Source organism: Hypanus sabinus, chromosome 9 (assembly GCF_030144855.1).
Source record: "Hypanus sabinus isolate sHypSab1 chromosome 9, sHypSab1.hap1, whole genome shotgun sequence".
Classification (NCBI taxonomy): domain Eukaryota; kingdom Metazoa; phylum Chordata; class Chondrichthyes; order Myliobatiformes; family Dasyatidae; genus Hypanus; species Hypanus sabinus.
This window is the reverse complement of record NC_082714.1, coordinates 147,757,229-147,772,204: the sequence shown is the minus strand read 5'-3', so window position 1 is coordinate 147,772,204 and position 14,976 is coordinate 147,757,229. Positions and strand designations below refer to the sequence as shown.

Below are 14,976 nucleotides of genomic sequence, written 5' to 3'. Positions count from 1 at the left end.
ACGTACAATAGATGCAGAGTTTACAATGAAAGGAACTGGTTTCTCTTATTGTTCATTCAGAGATCAAGGCTGCATACAAACAGGAAACGATTTCACAAAAACTATTTTAAAAAAAGTCCTGAGAAACTGGGCAGACAAAGGATCACAGAGCACAATAACTTTGAATGTATTGGCTGTTCTGCATTTGAACCCGAGATAACTTGGGACGATTTACCAAAATAACCTCATGAAACACACAGTATACTCAGGCTAAAACTAGTTCAAATCTTCCAACTGATGACAAAGAAAATAATATACAATTTTCCTATTGGTATGCCAGCTATAATTTTCCACGATGCCTATGGGAGAATTTATGGAATGCCTGGTGTAGTTTCCTTTTCAAGGCATCCATTCCCATCAGTGACTCCATAAATTACAAAATGGATAACAGCACAGAATATGTGAAAGCCACCAGACAGAACCAAATATTGACTAGCCTGAACAAGACTGACCAAAATATTAATGTAATCAAAAGCTCCTCCAGATGTTGCTTTGCACTTTGAACAAAATATATATTAAATACACACACACATACATATATAGAGTGAACCTAAAAGCAAAGGCAGGATTGCGGTTTCAACGATTGTATGCTAAAAGCATTGCTGCCAGATTAACATTGGCCAATGCAGTTTGTGGGAGAGATTCGGCTGAACTTCATTAGTTTACATTCAATTCGTGCAACAGAAGTTTTCCCTTTAGGCAGCAAATTGCACGTACAAAGGAACAAAGTGTATTTGACAGTTTACATTTTCAGACATTAATACCAAATCACCACTTCAAGCTACTAAAAATCTAAAACTTACATAATGACCATTAGTGCACAATTATTTTCAGTTGCTGATATTCCACACTAATGGGTGATAAAATCGGATAACCCAAAATTGAGAAGACTTCAGAATCAGTTTTATTATCACTGATCTGTGTTTTGTAGTAGCAGTACAGTGCAAGGCAAGAATTACTATAAATTACTAAATAGATAATGCAAAAGACAAATAACAAGGTAGTGTGCATGTGCTGTTCAGAATTTTAACGGCAAAGGGTAAGAAGCTGTTCTTAAAATGTTTAAGGTAAGCAGTTAGACATATTTATCACCAAAAATCAGAATAAAGATACAGGATAAAATTACTTTTAGATAATTTCCAAAGCAGCAAGCAATGTACCCAAGGGCTCACTGAAGTTGAAGTGCATGTAACCTATGATAATTAACATGGAATAATTTCAAACTTGTTTTCTCTAGTTAAATTTACATAGAATGGCATTATGCAACAACTTTTCTTTTACAATCTAAAAAGACATACTTATTCCAAATATTATACAATTCTTCATCGCATTTTTCATTTCAACAGAAGACAAAATGCTGGAGAAACTCAGCAGGTCAGGCAGCATCTATGGGGGTGGGGGGGACTAGACCCTTCATCAGAACTGGAAAGGAACATGGCAGAAGCCTAAGACAGTTGCGTGCCTCCTCCTCACACCTTCACATTCTGGCTTCTTTCCAGTCCTAATGAAGGGTCTTGACCTGAAACATCAACTGTTTATACCCCCCTTCAATATAGGCTACCTGACCTGTTGTGTTCCTCCAGCATTTTCCAGTTGGAAGAAAGAGTTAGTGAATCCTTTGCAATGACCTGGTTTTCTGCATTACTCCCTCATAAAGTGTGGTCTGATCTCTATCCAAGTGACAATGATAAACAAACACAATCTGCCTAAACTAATAACAGGCAAACAATTGTACTTCTTGCTAATACTGAGTACGCCATTTAAACAATCAGTCTAGGTTCAAAAAAGTATGTGAACCTCTGAGGTAATGCTTTCTTCAAAAGTTATTGAATGCTGAAGGAGGTGAGAAAGAACTCAAGAGTAACAGCAGAAGACTCTAGAACTTGCTAAAGTCTCTGTTCATGTGTTCACTATAAGAAAAACACTGGAGAATGGTGTGTCATGGAAGGACACAAGGGAGGAAACCAGTGCTCTCCAAATAAAAACACACACTGCTGCACGCCTGAAGCTTGCAAAAGGCCACCTGAATGCTCCACAATGCTTCTGGGACAATGTTCTGTGGATAGATGGGACAAAAGTTGAACTTTCTGGCAGAAATGCACACTATGTTTAGAGGAAAAAGGGCACTGCACACCAACACAAAAGCCTCATCCCAACACCCTGGAAGGAGCATCATACTCTGCCTGGACAGTTTACAATCGTTGAGGGAACAATGAATTCAAAATTGTATCAAGACATTTTAAAGGAGATTGACAGGGTAGCAGTCTGTCACCTGAAGCTTAATAGAAGTTGGATGATGCAACATGTCAATGAGCCGAAATACAAAAAACAGAATAGGTTAAAAATGTTTTGGAATGGCCAAGTCAGAGTCAAGACCTTAACCCAATTGAGATGCTGTGGCACGACCTGAAGAGGACTGCTCATGCAAGGTATCCCAGAAATGTTGATGAACTGAAACAGTTTCGTATGGAGGAATGGTCTAAAAATTCCTGCTTGCCACTGTGCAAATCTGATCAGCAGCTACAGTAAACATTTGGTGGATGTTATTGCTGCTAAAGGAGGTTCTACCAGTTATTAAGTATAAGGGTTCACATTCTTTTTTCAACCTGTACTGTGAATGATTAAACCATGTGTTCAATAAAGGCACTAAAGGTACAATTGTTTATGTGTTATTAGTTTAGGCAGATTGTGTTAGTCTATTATTATGACAGATAAAGATCAGAGCACATTTTATCAATGCAGAAAATCAGGTAATTGCAAAGGGTTCACAAACATTTTCTAACAATTGCACTTACATTGCTCAAGATCTCCAATATACGAAGAATCACTTGTGTCTATATCTCTCTTTTGAAATTGCCATTTTTCACAGTAAGAAAAGTGCTTATATTATGTAAACAGCAACATTAGGACAAGGTAAAGTTAGTTAATACTGAATTGAACAGTCATAGTGCCATACAGCACAGAAATGGACCTTTCACTCCATGCCAATCACCATGCCTACCTGAGCTGGTCTCATTTGTTTGCATCTGTTCTGTATCCATCTAAACCCTTCCCTTCCATGTGCATATCTAAATGTCCTTTAAACATACCAGCAGTCTCCACTTCTACCATTTCTTCTGGTAGTTTGTTCCACACCCAGTGTGTGGAAAAACTTGCTCCTCATGTCACCATTAAATTCATCCACCCTAATCTTAAAACTAAGCCCTCTAGTTTTAGACTCTCAAAGGACCATCACCATAATCATGCCCCTCATGATTTAATGTATATTTATAAAGGTACCCGCTATGGGGAAAACAGTCCCAGCCTATCCAGTCTCTCCTAATCGTTTCCTCAAATAGTCAGGTTACCAGAACTCCACACGATACTGCAAATTCTTGTACATTTGGAACATAACTCTTGCATTCTGCACCCTGACCGATGAAGGCAAGTGGGCTTCAAATGTGGTCACTTTCTTCACATGCGCCATAGAAGAGCCTTTGATTGAATTGGGTGTATATTAACATTTTTTGGAAAAAATGGCAATTTTAAACAGTGCAAAAGAAAATTTCAACTTTTGTATTTAAATTAAAGTGAAATATTCTTACCTATTATTATTAAATTCTCCATAAGGCAGTATAGAAAAAGCTGAACACAGTGATCTTTTAGCACAGATGAGAACTATCCTTAAATAGAACAAATAAAGTCAAATATTAGTTCACAAATGCACACAGATTTAAGGTCTAAGTATTTAAAGTTTGCGTGCCATAATTTGAAAACTTCACAAATCTAGAGAATCTATTGGAAATAGTACAGTGGGTTCCAGTTAATTGGGCCTTTGGTTGATCGGGCCAGACACTCTATTGGGACAACTCTTAAAGAACAATAACAAATTGAGATAATAGCTGGGATTCCTTTTGTTTAAGACACTATGCCACCTATTGGGACAGAAGACTGTTGCCAAACATTTTCTAACTAGCGTCAATCGAGAGCTTCTCATGTGGCTGTTAGACAACACTGTGCTTAAGAGTGAACAATTTTTAAAATAGCATCACTTGCGTGTTTGTATTCAAAAAGAGCTATTTTTGTCATAGACAGTAAGGGAATTCAAAATTGTTTTGCTCACTGTGGTTTTAAGCCTTGGCGATGCCAGAAACAGCCGAAGATTTGGAGGATGCAATCGTCGAAAGCACTGTTTGCATTAGGTCTCTATGCTGATTTTGTTTATGTACAATCAAAAGAACACATCAAAGTACACTGAATAAATTTCTCTGTCAATAATTATTAGGAACTACTTGTTTTATAGTACTATAGTGGTTATAGTGTTTTCATTTGTTCTGAACTTAATTTAAATATATAATTTGTTACTCAGTTAAAAGGTATTTTATTTTTTTTATACCCTTTTAATCATTTTCACTAACCTTTCGCTAATAGGGACAGCCACTTAATTGGTCACAATATGTCTCAATTAACTGGAATTCATTGTATGTACCCTCTGCTGATTAGCCCACATTCTATTAAGCACTGGAATTGGAGGGCTTCCAATTATCACCCCTGCTCAAAGAGTAGATGATGATAAACCTGACAAACTGTGCCAGCAACTGCTGAGATACAAGATAAAATTATTGCCAACTTAGGTTTAGTTGAGAACAACCTGCAAATTTGTAAAATTCAAGGTGCTTTTGATTTTTAAAAAGAAAATTTTGAAATGCACCCATGTAGGAAAACCAGCACGAATTTCAAAATGCATTTTGTTGATCAAAGGATGTGATGGCATAATTAGAAAGGTACAGGGCACAAAACCAAGGAAAAATGGCTAAAGGTTGATTTTCACAATGTGAAGAGTTAAAGAACAGGAGCCCAGTAAGAAATTAAAAATCACCAATGCACAAAAGTCCAATGAATCTTTTGAAATTTTGGTGTCCACAAGTATACTAAAAATCAGGGCTAACAGAATTAAAGCTCTGAAATGCATTTTCTAGTACAGATAAAGCACATGGAAAATTCAGAAAGATCACAGACACTACACATTTGTGTTACAGATGCAATGGGGAATGCAAGTCAAGTGAAAGTCAAGGAAAATGCATTTCAGACCTTTAACATTTGAAGAATCTGATTTTCTCAACTGATACTTCTCCCAACGAAACTGAACTATGTGGTAAGATAAAATTTCAAGAACAATGTCCCTACTTTAGAAATTAATGCTGATATTAAACAAAGACAGTTAACAACATCAAGAACAGTTACTACCCCTCAACCAGCAGGCTCATGACCAAAAGGGGATAACTACACTCCACTCATTTAAAGACTCTTATATTGTTATATTGATGGATGTTATAATCTCAGGGTTGTATGTGGTGACATGCATGTACTCGGATGATAAATTTTACTTTGAACATTAATATACCAATTGTATCCACTGAGTCCATATCTGCATTATGTTATTCACTGAAATCTTGACAGAATTATGACATGTTTCTGTAGACCTGGCATTTCTGCACATCCCTTAAAACCATAAGATATAGGAGCAGAATTAGGCCTTTTGGCCTAGCAAGTTTACTCTGCAATACCATGTGGTTAACAAAAACCTCAGCAGACCACATCCCATCTGAAATGAAGACAGCCTACACTCAATAACTCATCACTGCTTTAGCCAAATTGTTCCATACAATTACAAAATAAACATCCATCCAGTCCTGAGTTCGTCTGATTTCATTATTTTCTCCCCCCTCACCGCACTCCTCTGCAGACTCCTGGTGAATCAACTAACTAGTTTTACTGATTTTCACAGTGATGAAAATTACTTTTGATATTCTGCAGAACATTTTTTGTATTTGCACCAACTACTAGTTACCTGCTACTTCTTGTGTCATACTGACGCATATTTTTTATGAAATGGACTTTCTTTGCGTTCTTTGGATGGGGAGATCCTGAAGTTTTACTTCTGGAAAATAAAAAAAAAGTTTAAGTAATGGCACCAATAAAGATTGTACAATTTAAAGGGAACAAAATCTCCTGCTCAGTCAATTAAAAGAATAAACATTAAGTAGTTGGATATCACTGTAATCCTGAAGTATAAAGCATTTATCCCCACTGGAAATTTATAACTGAGACACAGAATACTTCAACCATGAAATGAAAGATGCAAATTTGAGTAAATTGAATAACCTTTACATTACTTCCATAAAGCCATCCAAAGTTTGGACTTGCAAACAGGAGGAAATCTGCAGATGCTGGAAATTCAAACAGCAGCACACACAAGATGCTGGTGGAACACAGCAGGCCAGGCAGCATCTATAGGAGAAGTACTGTTGACGTTTCAGGCCGAAACGTCGACAGTGCTTCTCCTTATAGATGCTGCCTGGCCTGCTGTGTTCCACCAGCATTTTGCGTGTGTTGTTGTTCAAAGTTTGTACTTGTAGCTTACAGTGAGATTTGAACACATCAATTAAGCATCTCTGCAAGGATCTTCAAATCTTACAGAAAAAAATTAGAAAAGTGTAATAACTTTTGTTTTCATCAAAATATATTAAGGTTGATAGAGGATGCTTCAATCACCTTCTAATATCACCTTATTGAGAGGTGCTGTAAGTCCTAGACAGTTGATAGAGTTCTCTTTCAATGAAACAATCATTACCCTCATTGTATTAACTATTACCTCGGAAAGTCAATGCTGGCATGAACAATGTCTGTATTAGTAATGTGATCTTTCGATTTTTGTGGAAAAATTTGGTATTCCTTTAGAAGTGTGAATAATCCTGTATAAAGAGGACCAACAAATCCGTCCCCTTTATGTGTGCAATGAATTGCTTGATGTGGTTATTAAAAAAAAGATGCTAACCTTAAAAAATTAAATGGAATGGCACATCAAGTTGAACTTTAGTTTGTAACTGGTCACGAAATTACTATTAAGCTATAACAATGAAATATATAACTATGAGCACCATGTGCAAATCAAATTGTAGAATGATTAATGTGTGACAGCTTAATATTCTCAATATATCCCACATATGCCTGTAGGCCAATTACTATATGAAGTGACACTTTGCAGAAAATTCTCTAAGAGTGACACAATGAAAAGTACCGAACGTCAATTAAGAGCCTTACTTGAACAGCAGCTGTGACAGCTAACCTGGGAAATTCATGCACTACCTTCTTATAAGTAACTAATTACATACACACTTTGGCCACTTTATTAGGTACACCAGCCTTTTAATTGGCTATCTAATCAGCCAATCATGTCACCAATGCAATGCATAAAAGCATGCAGACCTGATCTTTAGGCAAAGCCTTCAAAGAAAAAAAATCACACGGCTGTAGCTGGTTCGATTAAACTTTGACTTTACATCAGCTTTCAAGGATTGAAAGGAAACACCTAAGAGATGTGGTCAAAGGCACAGCAAATGTATATGCAGAAAATGACTTCAGATTGTTTGAGAAGGCCACAGAGATAAAAGATTTCCGTAATAGGCAAATTAAGGATGATCACAGGAAATGCTGTGTTGACTGTGGGAAGAATATTGACAGAAGGGTGGAGTTGAAACCAGGCTTCATTAGGTACTTTTCTTGTAGATGGGCTAGCAATGAATGATTCAAGCATGCGCAAACAAATGCCCGCCAAAGGCTTCATGGTCATGGTAGTCTTTCTCGGGGTAAACACACGTATAAAATGGGCGTCTTTTTTTGCGTAAAAGTGAAAATCCTCTCTGGTTCGTGAAAACAGGAACTAATGTAGGTCATTCATAACAGCGAGCTGTCGTAAAATTAATGTTCGAAAAATGTGGGCCACCTAACACTTATACATTTGTTTGTTAATGCAAATATCTAATCAGCCAATGCATAAAAGCATGCAGACATGGTCAAAAGGTTCAGTAGTTGTTCAGATCAAACATCAGAATGGGGAAGAAATGTGATCTAAGTGACTTTGACCATGGAATGATTATTAGTGCCAAATGGGGTGGTTTGAGTATCTTAGAAACTGCTGATCTCCTGGGATTTTCACACACAACAGTCTCTGGAGTTTACAGAGAATGGTGTAAAGACAAAAAAACAACATCTAGGGAAAATGCCTTTGTTAACGAGAGGTCACAGTAGAATGGCCAAACTGGTTCAAGCTGACAGGAAGTCAACAGCAACTCAAATCACCATGTGCTACACCAATAAGATGCTAGAAATCCAGTTGTGTGCAAAGCACACATGTTGAATCTTGAAGTGGATGGGCTACAGCAGCAGAAGACTATGAATATACACTCAGTGGCTACTGAGTGTATATATCTAGCATTAATTTTGAAAAAATATATACTTCACAATTAAATAAGCAGCTGAGAAATATTGCTGTTCTAAATACAAGGAAATACCATAACAGTAAAAATTAATACAGCAGAAAGAATCTGCCACCTTTCCGTTAAAGCTGAAGCTTTATTCAGTAATAAAACTGAAGGTTATTACTAAAGCTTTCCAAATAAGTGAGAATTAGATCTTTCAGATCAATTTTCAATATTTAATTATACAAACATTTCTTCACCACTCAAAAACTGATGTATTATTAAATAACAGTGAATCAGAACAATTTATATTCAAAATAATTTTTGATGTAAGTCACAATGTGTATTTCTTTTCTTTATGCCTATGTGTTTATTCTAGCACATAGATTCTTCCACTTTTTACAGAAGTATTGAAAACATTTTCAACTTAAATCTTATTAAAAGATAACAAAATAAACATTGTATTTCATGCCTCTTTCCTAACAGTCAAGGAAGCAGACAAATTGACCCATTTTTTTTTAAAAAAGCATGCCTACGAAAGAACAGGCCAGGAAGGTACTCTGAGTGCCAGCGACATGCTTGGAATGGGACCAAAATAAAACTGGCCTGCACAGTGCATTCTTAGTGCACTGTGAAGCTGGTCTAAGTCAGTAGCTTCTCGTATGACTGGACACAGCCCATTTTCAGATCTAGAAACTTTGTCCACCACTGTATATGTAACATCTGCAATTTCATCCTTGAAAGGTCAAGGATAGAATAATTTATGTATCCAAATGTTGCACTGGTGCAGTAATGATTGTATCAGGATCCATAAATTGCAAGTTTGCTTTTTTCAAGCCCCTGCCATTAAAAAAGTAAAAAAAAGGGAGAATAAAAAGGAGTAAAAATTGTAATAAATGCTTTTGCTACTGTCATGCTTGACTAGCTAATGTACTTCTTGCTGGCCTTCCAACCAGCACATCGGCATTTCTTCCACCTCTCTCAAAATCCGCAATAAGATCCAGCTCATGGTAAACTGCTTTCCCCATAATCTTACCTTTCATGGCCTCAGCCTTTTCACTGTTGATTTTTATAAACATTCCTCCTTAATTCCTTAACATTTTTTTGCAGTGTTCTCCAGTTTCACAAACACTTCTCTGTGTACTTGAGTGCATATCCTTCTCCCATAACATTAATAGCAAAAACAGTGATTTGAAATACTTCCTCTCTGAGTCTGCCTTTATACTTTATTTTTTACCGTTTCATATCCGATAAAACTTTCTCAATCAAGTGTAAATTATGGCACATGTCAATACAAGTTAAAATTATTAATATTCCAGATTTTATACTTTCAGTTACATTACCAGCCTAGAACTCTATTTCTCCATTTAAAAAAAATCTAACCTTTTAACTTATTAGAGACAATGCAAATTCTGAATATTGAGGATAAAGCTGTGTATTACGGACAGATGCAAGCTTGAGTGAACTGAAATACATGTATTTAGCCAAATCTCATTGAGCCTGAAAGGCTACCTGGAATCATCACACATGGCCTCATCAATGCTTCTGTTTGCTTAGTTGAGATGCAGAGAACTATCCTTGCTAACCCAAAGTAATCCAGACTACCACAGCCTGAGCTGGAAGCTGGGCCACAAAAACCACCAAGAAAAACTCAGCTCGAAAAATATGTTAAAAATTTGACAACAAGCAATGCCTTGTCTCTAATATTGCCAGTTTGGCAGGGTTATTTAATTGTTTGTTAATGACACAGACATTTAGAGAAGTTTAAAATGATTCAGTAATTAAACATAAAAAAGCTGAACACACAAATAATTAAGAGCAACAGAAGGGACAGAATGAATAAGCTCGGAAATGGAATTCTGCTTTCTTCTCCTGAAAACAAAAACTACAGTCCACAAAAAAAAATCAATGGGGTCTTGGATCATATGATTCACACACCAAATGGAGGAACTCAGCAGGCCAGGGAGCATCTATGGAAAAGAGTGCAGTTGACATTTCAGGCTGAGACCCTTCAGCAGGCCTGATTTAACTGTGTAGAACCAAAGAAGCATTTCACCAGTCTAAGTGCCAGTGGATCTTAGCTAAATGGTACTTTGCTGCTGGCAACCACATGGAAATCTCACAAACTGCTGCATGTAAACATTACTTCACTAACCAGTACTCACTCAGTACATTCCAATGGAGGAGTACTAGTCAGTTAGTGATGCTTACATGCAGCACTGAACACTGACTAAATTCTTTTTCCAAAAAGCTTAAAAAAAGCTTATTGGCCTTGGAAAAAATTCAAACCATTTAGAAAATTCATTGAGATATATTTGAACAGTTACATGACTGCCTTTGGCTAAAATTAGGAAAGCAGTATCTAAATCAGGTTTCTTTGTGACCGTCCACTTAACTGGCAATGATTAAATGATATTCAACCACTGAATGATTAAATGATTTTTCACCGCCCTCTGTAGCTGTACTTCAGACATCCCACCTCTCCCGGAAGTTCCAGGAGTCTCCCACATATTGATAGTGGCTCCCTGACACCTGCAAATTATATACAACATCCCAGTATATACAATAACCCTAACCTAACCATGGGACATTTTACAGTAGCCTATTAATCTATACGGTATGTCTTTGGACTGTGGGGGGAAACCAGAATACCTGGAGAAAACCCATGCATTTCACAGGGAGGACGTACAGAAACTCCTTACAGAATGGTGCCAAAATTGAACTCTGAAATGCCTCAGGCTGTAATAGTGTTGCACTAATAATGCACTACCATGGCACCCCTGCTGTGCACGTAATTCAGCCTGCACACCAGGGCAATTTACAATAGCCAGTTAACCTACCAACCCTCACAGACATCCCACCTCTCCCAGAAGATCCGGGAGTCTCCTGCATATTGATAGCGGCTCCCTGACACCCGCAAATTATATAGAATATCCCGAAAATTGAATTTTTTTGAGAGAGTGACAGAGAGAGCATCCTAATTGGTCTCTCTTCGTGCTAAGATTTATCCGTTTTCTCTATGCGCAGGCTTTACAGTCGACCTCTCTCTCTTTCATTGTCCATCAGTTCAGTTTAGTGTCTCGTAGCACCATAGCAGAGTGTTTCAAAAAAAGAAAATATAAAACGTACTTCATCCCAGACTACACTAGAGTGTACCCCTGCCTAATAGGGGTCAAAAATAATGACAGTGTTGCTCGCTGCACTGCTTGCAACAGTGACTTTTCTATTGCCCGTGGTGGGTTAAATGACTATAAAAGACATGTTGATGTGAGTTTAACAGGTGTCGTTCATTCATTAGCATAGCTAACATTATTTAAACTAGCTGGCTAGCTGCTAAGAAGCTACTCTATTGATGTCCTACATGATAAAGCCAAACTCCCTGTAGACTTGCTTAAAGTTGTAAATTGCTTAAACAACTCCATGATAATACACTTTGAAATCCTGGATTATGTCTCAACTAACCTTGAAGGACTGGTGCCAAACTACAAAAGTTTGCCAGTTGATGAGATCTGGGGGAAGCTGTCCAAAATAAAATCAGTGAGCACAGGGCAGTTGAGACTCAGAGAGCTCTGACAATTGATGAAACTGCTTTTGGTGCTGCCAAATTCTAATTGTGATGTAGAAAGGGCATTCAGCATGGTGTGTCACATTAAGACAGAATTCAGAAGTCAGCTGTCTCACAAAACACTTGTGAATCTGATGTCTTGCAAAATTAACAAATTCATTGACACAGACTGCTATGAGGACTTCCGGCAAAATGCTCAAATCTGCCAAGCAAGCCACATCACAGTACAAGGAAAGTTCACAAAATAAATAGAAAAGCTATTTGCATTAGCATTTAGCTATTAGCATTCAGACTGCCAATAAAATACTCAAATACTCAACAAGGAATGTGTGTGTGTGAGTGAATAGTTTCAATATGTGATCAAATAAATTGTTGTGTTCTTTCATAATCAAACGTCCTGTATACATACTCCCTTGGAGGTCGACCGGGGGTGGGGGGAGATATAGGGTTGCAGGGGGTGGGGCTGGTGGTGCTACCTCCCTGAAATGATTTTTTGCAGGGTGGGATGTCTGGCATTTCATTTGATTACCTATCCAATGCACATTTTTAGTTCCTGTTCTTGCTTATGAAAAAAGTGCTTTTGAAATTGCTGAAACTTGTGTCAAGTTTAGAGCATTTACTTCTATTAATTTGGAAATGCTGTGTTAAAGCCAAAGTACTGAATTTCCTGGTTGCCGTTCCGACATCAGGTTTCAGTGGTACATGAAAATTTGTTATGCTTCGGCAGTTTTAGTGGAAATCAGCCCTGGGTTATACCTGCAACAGGAACAGTGAGACCAGTGAATGGAAATGAATGGATATAATCAAACAATATACTTAAAGAATTTTAATTATTTTTAAAAAAGTATTTGAGATCACTTAACTACTTTAACAAATAGGGCTTTCTGTTTAAACAACAACACACACAAATTGCTGGTGGAACACAGCAGGCCAAGCAGCATCTATAGTGAGAAGTGCTGCCGACGTTTCGGGCCGAGACCCTTCGTCAGGGCTTTCTATTTATTTGAATTTTATTATGTGAATGTGTTTAATGTATGAATGAAGCTGCCACTAGCCCACTCATGTACCACAAGAACCTATCACATTACAGGCATTGATATTTTGGGCTGGGAAAGCTTCTGTTAGTAAACTCACAACAAAGTTCACAAACAGTAAACTTGGATATGTATATCAGTGTAAATGGTGTTGTGACTTCAATCCATTAATCAAACTCACCAAGTTTCACAGATGTTTGGTAATGTTACCATGTTTTGCACTGTGGTAATGTAAATGAAGCTGGGACAAACATTTTCTAGAGTTAATTACCTCTTCCTCCAACTTCTAAGGCAAGTACTGCAATTTTATTTTTTGTAGCCCTGGTCTTCACTTGAATTTCCCTATCTCATGAAATCTTTCATTAGCCAAAAGCATAATGGACAATTTATTGACCCTTGTGTGACCCTTTTTAACTTGAATGCCCTATCCACAATGGATATTTTCTCTCCACCTCTTGTCCCTAATTCAATCAGCTTATTTGCAAAACTCTGCTCCAAGTTTCTTGGATAATATTTCAAATGTTTATGAGAATTCATAAACTTTCTGTGCATGTCATTTATGCATCCTCTTATAAAATGCAAGTTTTGGTACAGTTTGATCAAGTTGGATCTTTTCAACCAGTTTCTTTGCTTTCACCTTGAGCAGTGACATTTCATACCTATCAGTCACAAGGCACAATTTTCCTTTCTGCCATAATATGCAGCTCCAGTCTGAACTCCTGATGGTATTTTTACAATTTCTGAGTGATTTTGCATACACATTTTCAGAATGACTGGAGCTACTATTTCACAGCACCATTGACAAGGTTAAATTTGACCTTGAGTATTGTCCCAGTGGATTGTGTCCATTTTTCCTATGACTACATGGGACTTAAATTTACTCCCATGCCCCTTAGAGATGTAGGTTAGAAGGTTAATTGCCCCTAGTATGATAGGATTTGAGAAAGTAAGAAAAACGAACATGCTAAAAGTAGGTTGAGTGGGTGTAAAAAAAATCATGCATCATCCCATTGATTAGTATTTAGAAATTACCATGCATGCTCCAAACACTAGGTTCATCAGACCACATCTGGAAGTGACCCAAATAAATACTTATAGTACAAAAATATTTTTACAATGCCAAATTCCATAAATAATTTGGAAAATAAACACAGATATTACAAGTTTCCCAAACACGATGAGAATCAAAATCACTACTGCAATTCAAAAATTATCTTATATCTTTATCTCATTTATTGTTTTGGTTCATTTCTCTTAATCACTTTGCACTTTACATTTCTAAAGACAGCACACACACTAAGAGATAGAGGACACAATATATAAGCAATTTATCTTTATATTCTTGGCCTTGAAAGCCCAAAGACTTATCCAGATCCAATTCCATGGCTATCTTTGGCACATTTACAAACAGAAATAGATACTACTTGAATCATTAATAGGCCATGACAATGGATAAACAGGACTTGTATCACTGACAATAGTGTTTTGAGTAGAATCAGTGAAGGATTGAAGTAGCTGGTGTGGAAATATTGAGATTGTTTGATGTTAAAGCAACAGAAGCTTAGAGCATTCCAACAGCTGATGGATTGAAGCAAGTCCCTGCTATATTACCAAAAATCAGTGACTGGAAACACATTAATTCCAGAAAATAAGGCAAAAGCTATAGCCTTTCCAATACCTACTTGGAGGGAGCTAGCATAAATTCCTAACTCTACTTATTGCTACACTTTGCAACCACACAATTTAACTCTTGAATAGCTGTTCCATTTTAAAAGCAATTAAGGCAAAGATTTGGCCTTATGAAATCTGTCTATTCCCAGAACAGTTTGTGTTCTCTGTGCTTTAGGATGTAACAATTTAAAATTAAAATCTAAGCTAAATATGAACAGGAATTAATTCTTCATTCATCCCTGGGTCATTAAATTTGCATCTTGGTCATTTAAAAATGAATTTAAATTAGCATTATACAGCTAACACAATGGAGGTCATTAATGCAAAGTTGAAGAGTCATTAAAAAAACATTGTGACTAAATTTATGAAATTTTCGTTTAAGACTGATTCCATAGCTGAGGGCTTACAATATTTATTAATGCTTCAA

At 36.9% G+C, this 14,976-nt stretch overlaps 1 protein-coding gene across 1 annotated transcript in view; it reads right to left on the bottom strand.

Annotated features, from left to right (window-relative positions):
- Window positions 1-14,976, bottom strand: part of cables2b (Cdk5 and Abl enzyme substrate 2b) — a 39,078-nt gene that overhangs the window by 14,915 nt on the left and 9,187 nt on the right. Inside the window, exons 2-3 of the mRNA XM_059980759.1 lie at window positions 5,870-5,959; window positions 3,624-3,701 (exon numbers count right to left, since the gene is read on the bottom strand). Of these exons, the coding sequence (XP_059836742.1) occupies window positions 3,624-3,701; window positions 5,870-5,959 (168 nt within the window). The remainder of the gene's footprint in view (window positions 1-3,623; window positions 3,702-5,869; window positions 5,960-14,976) is intronic.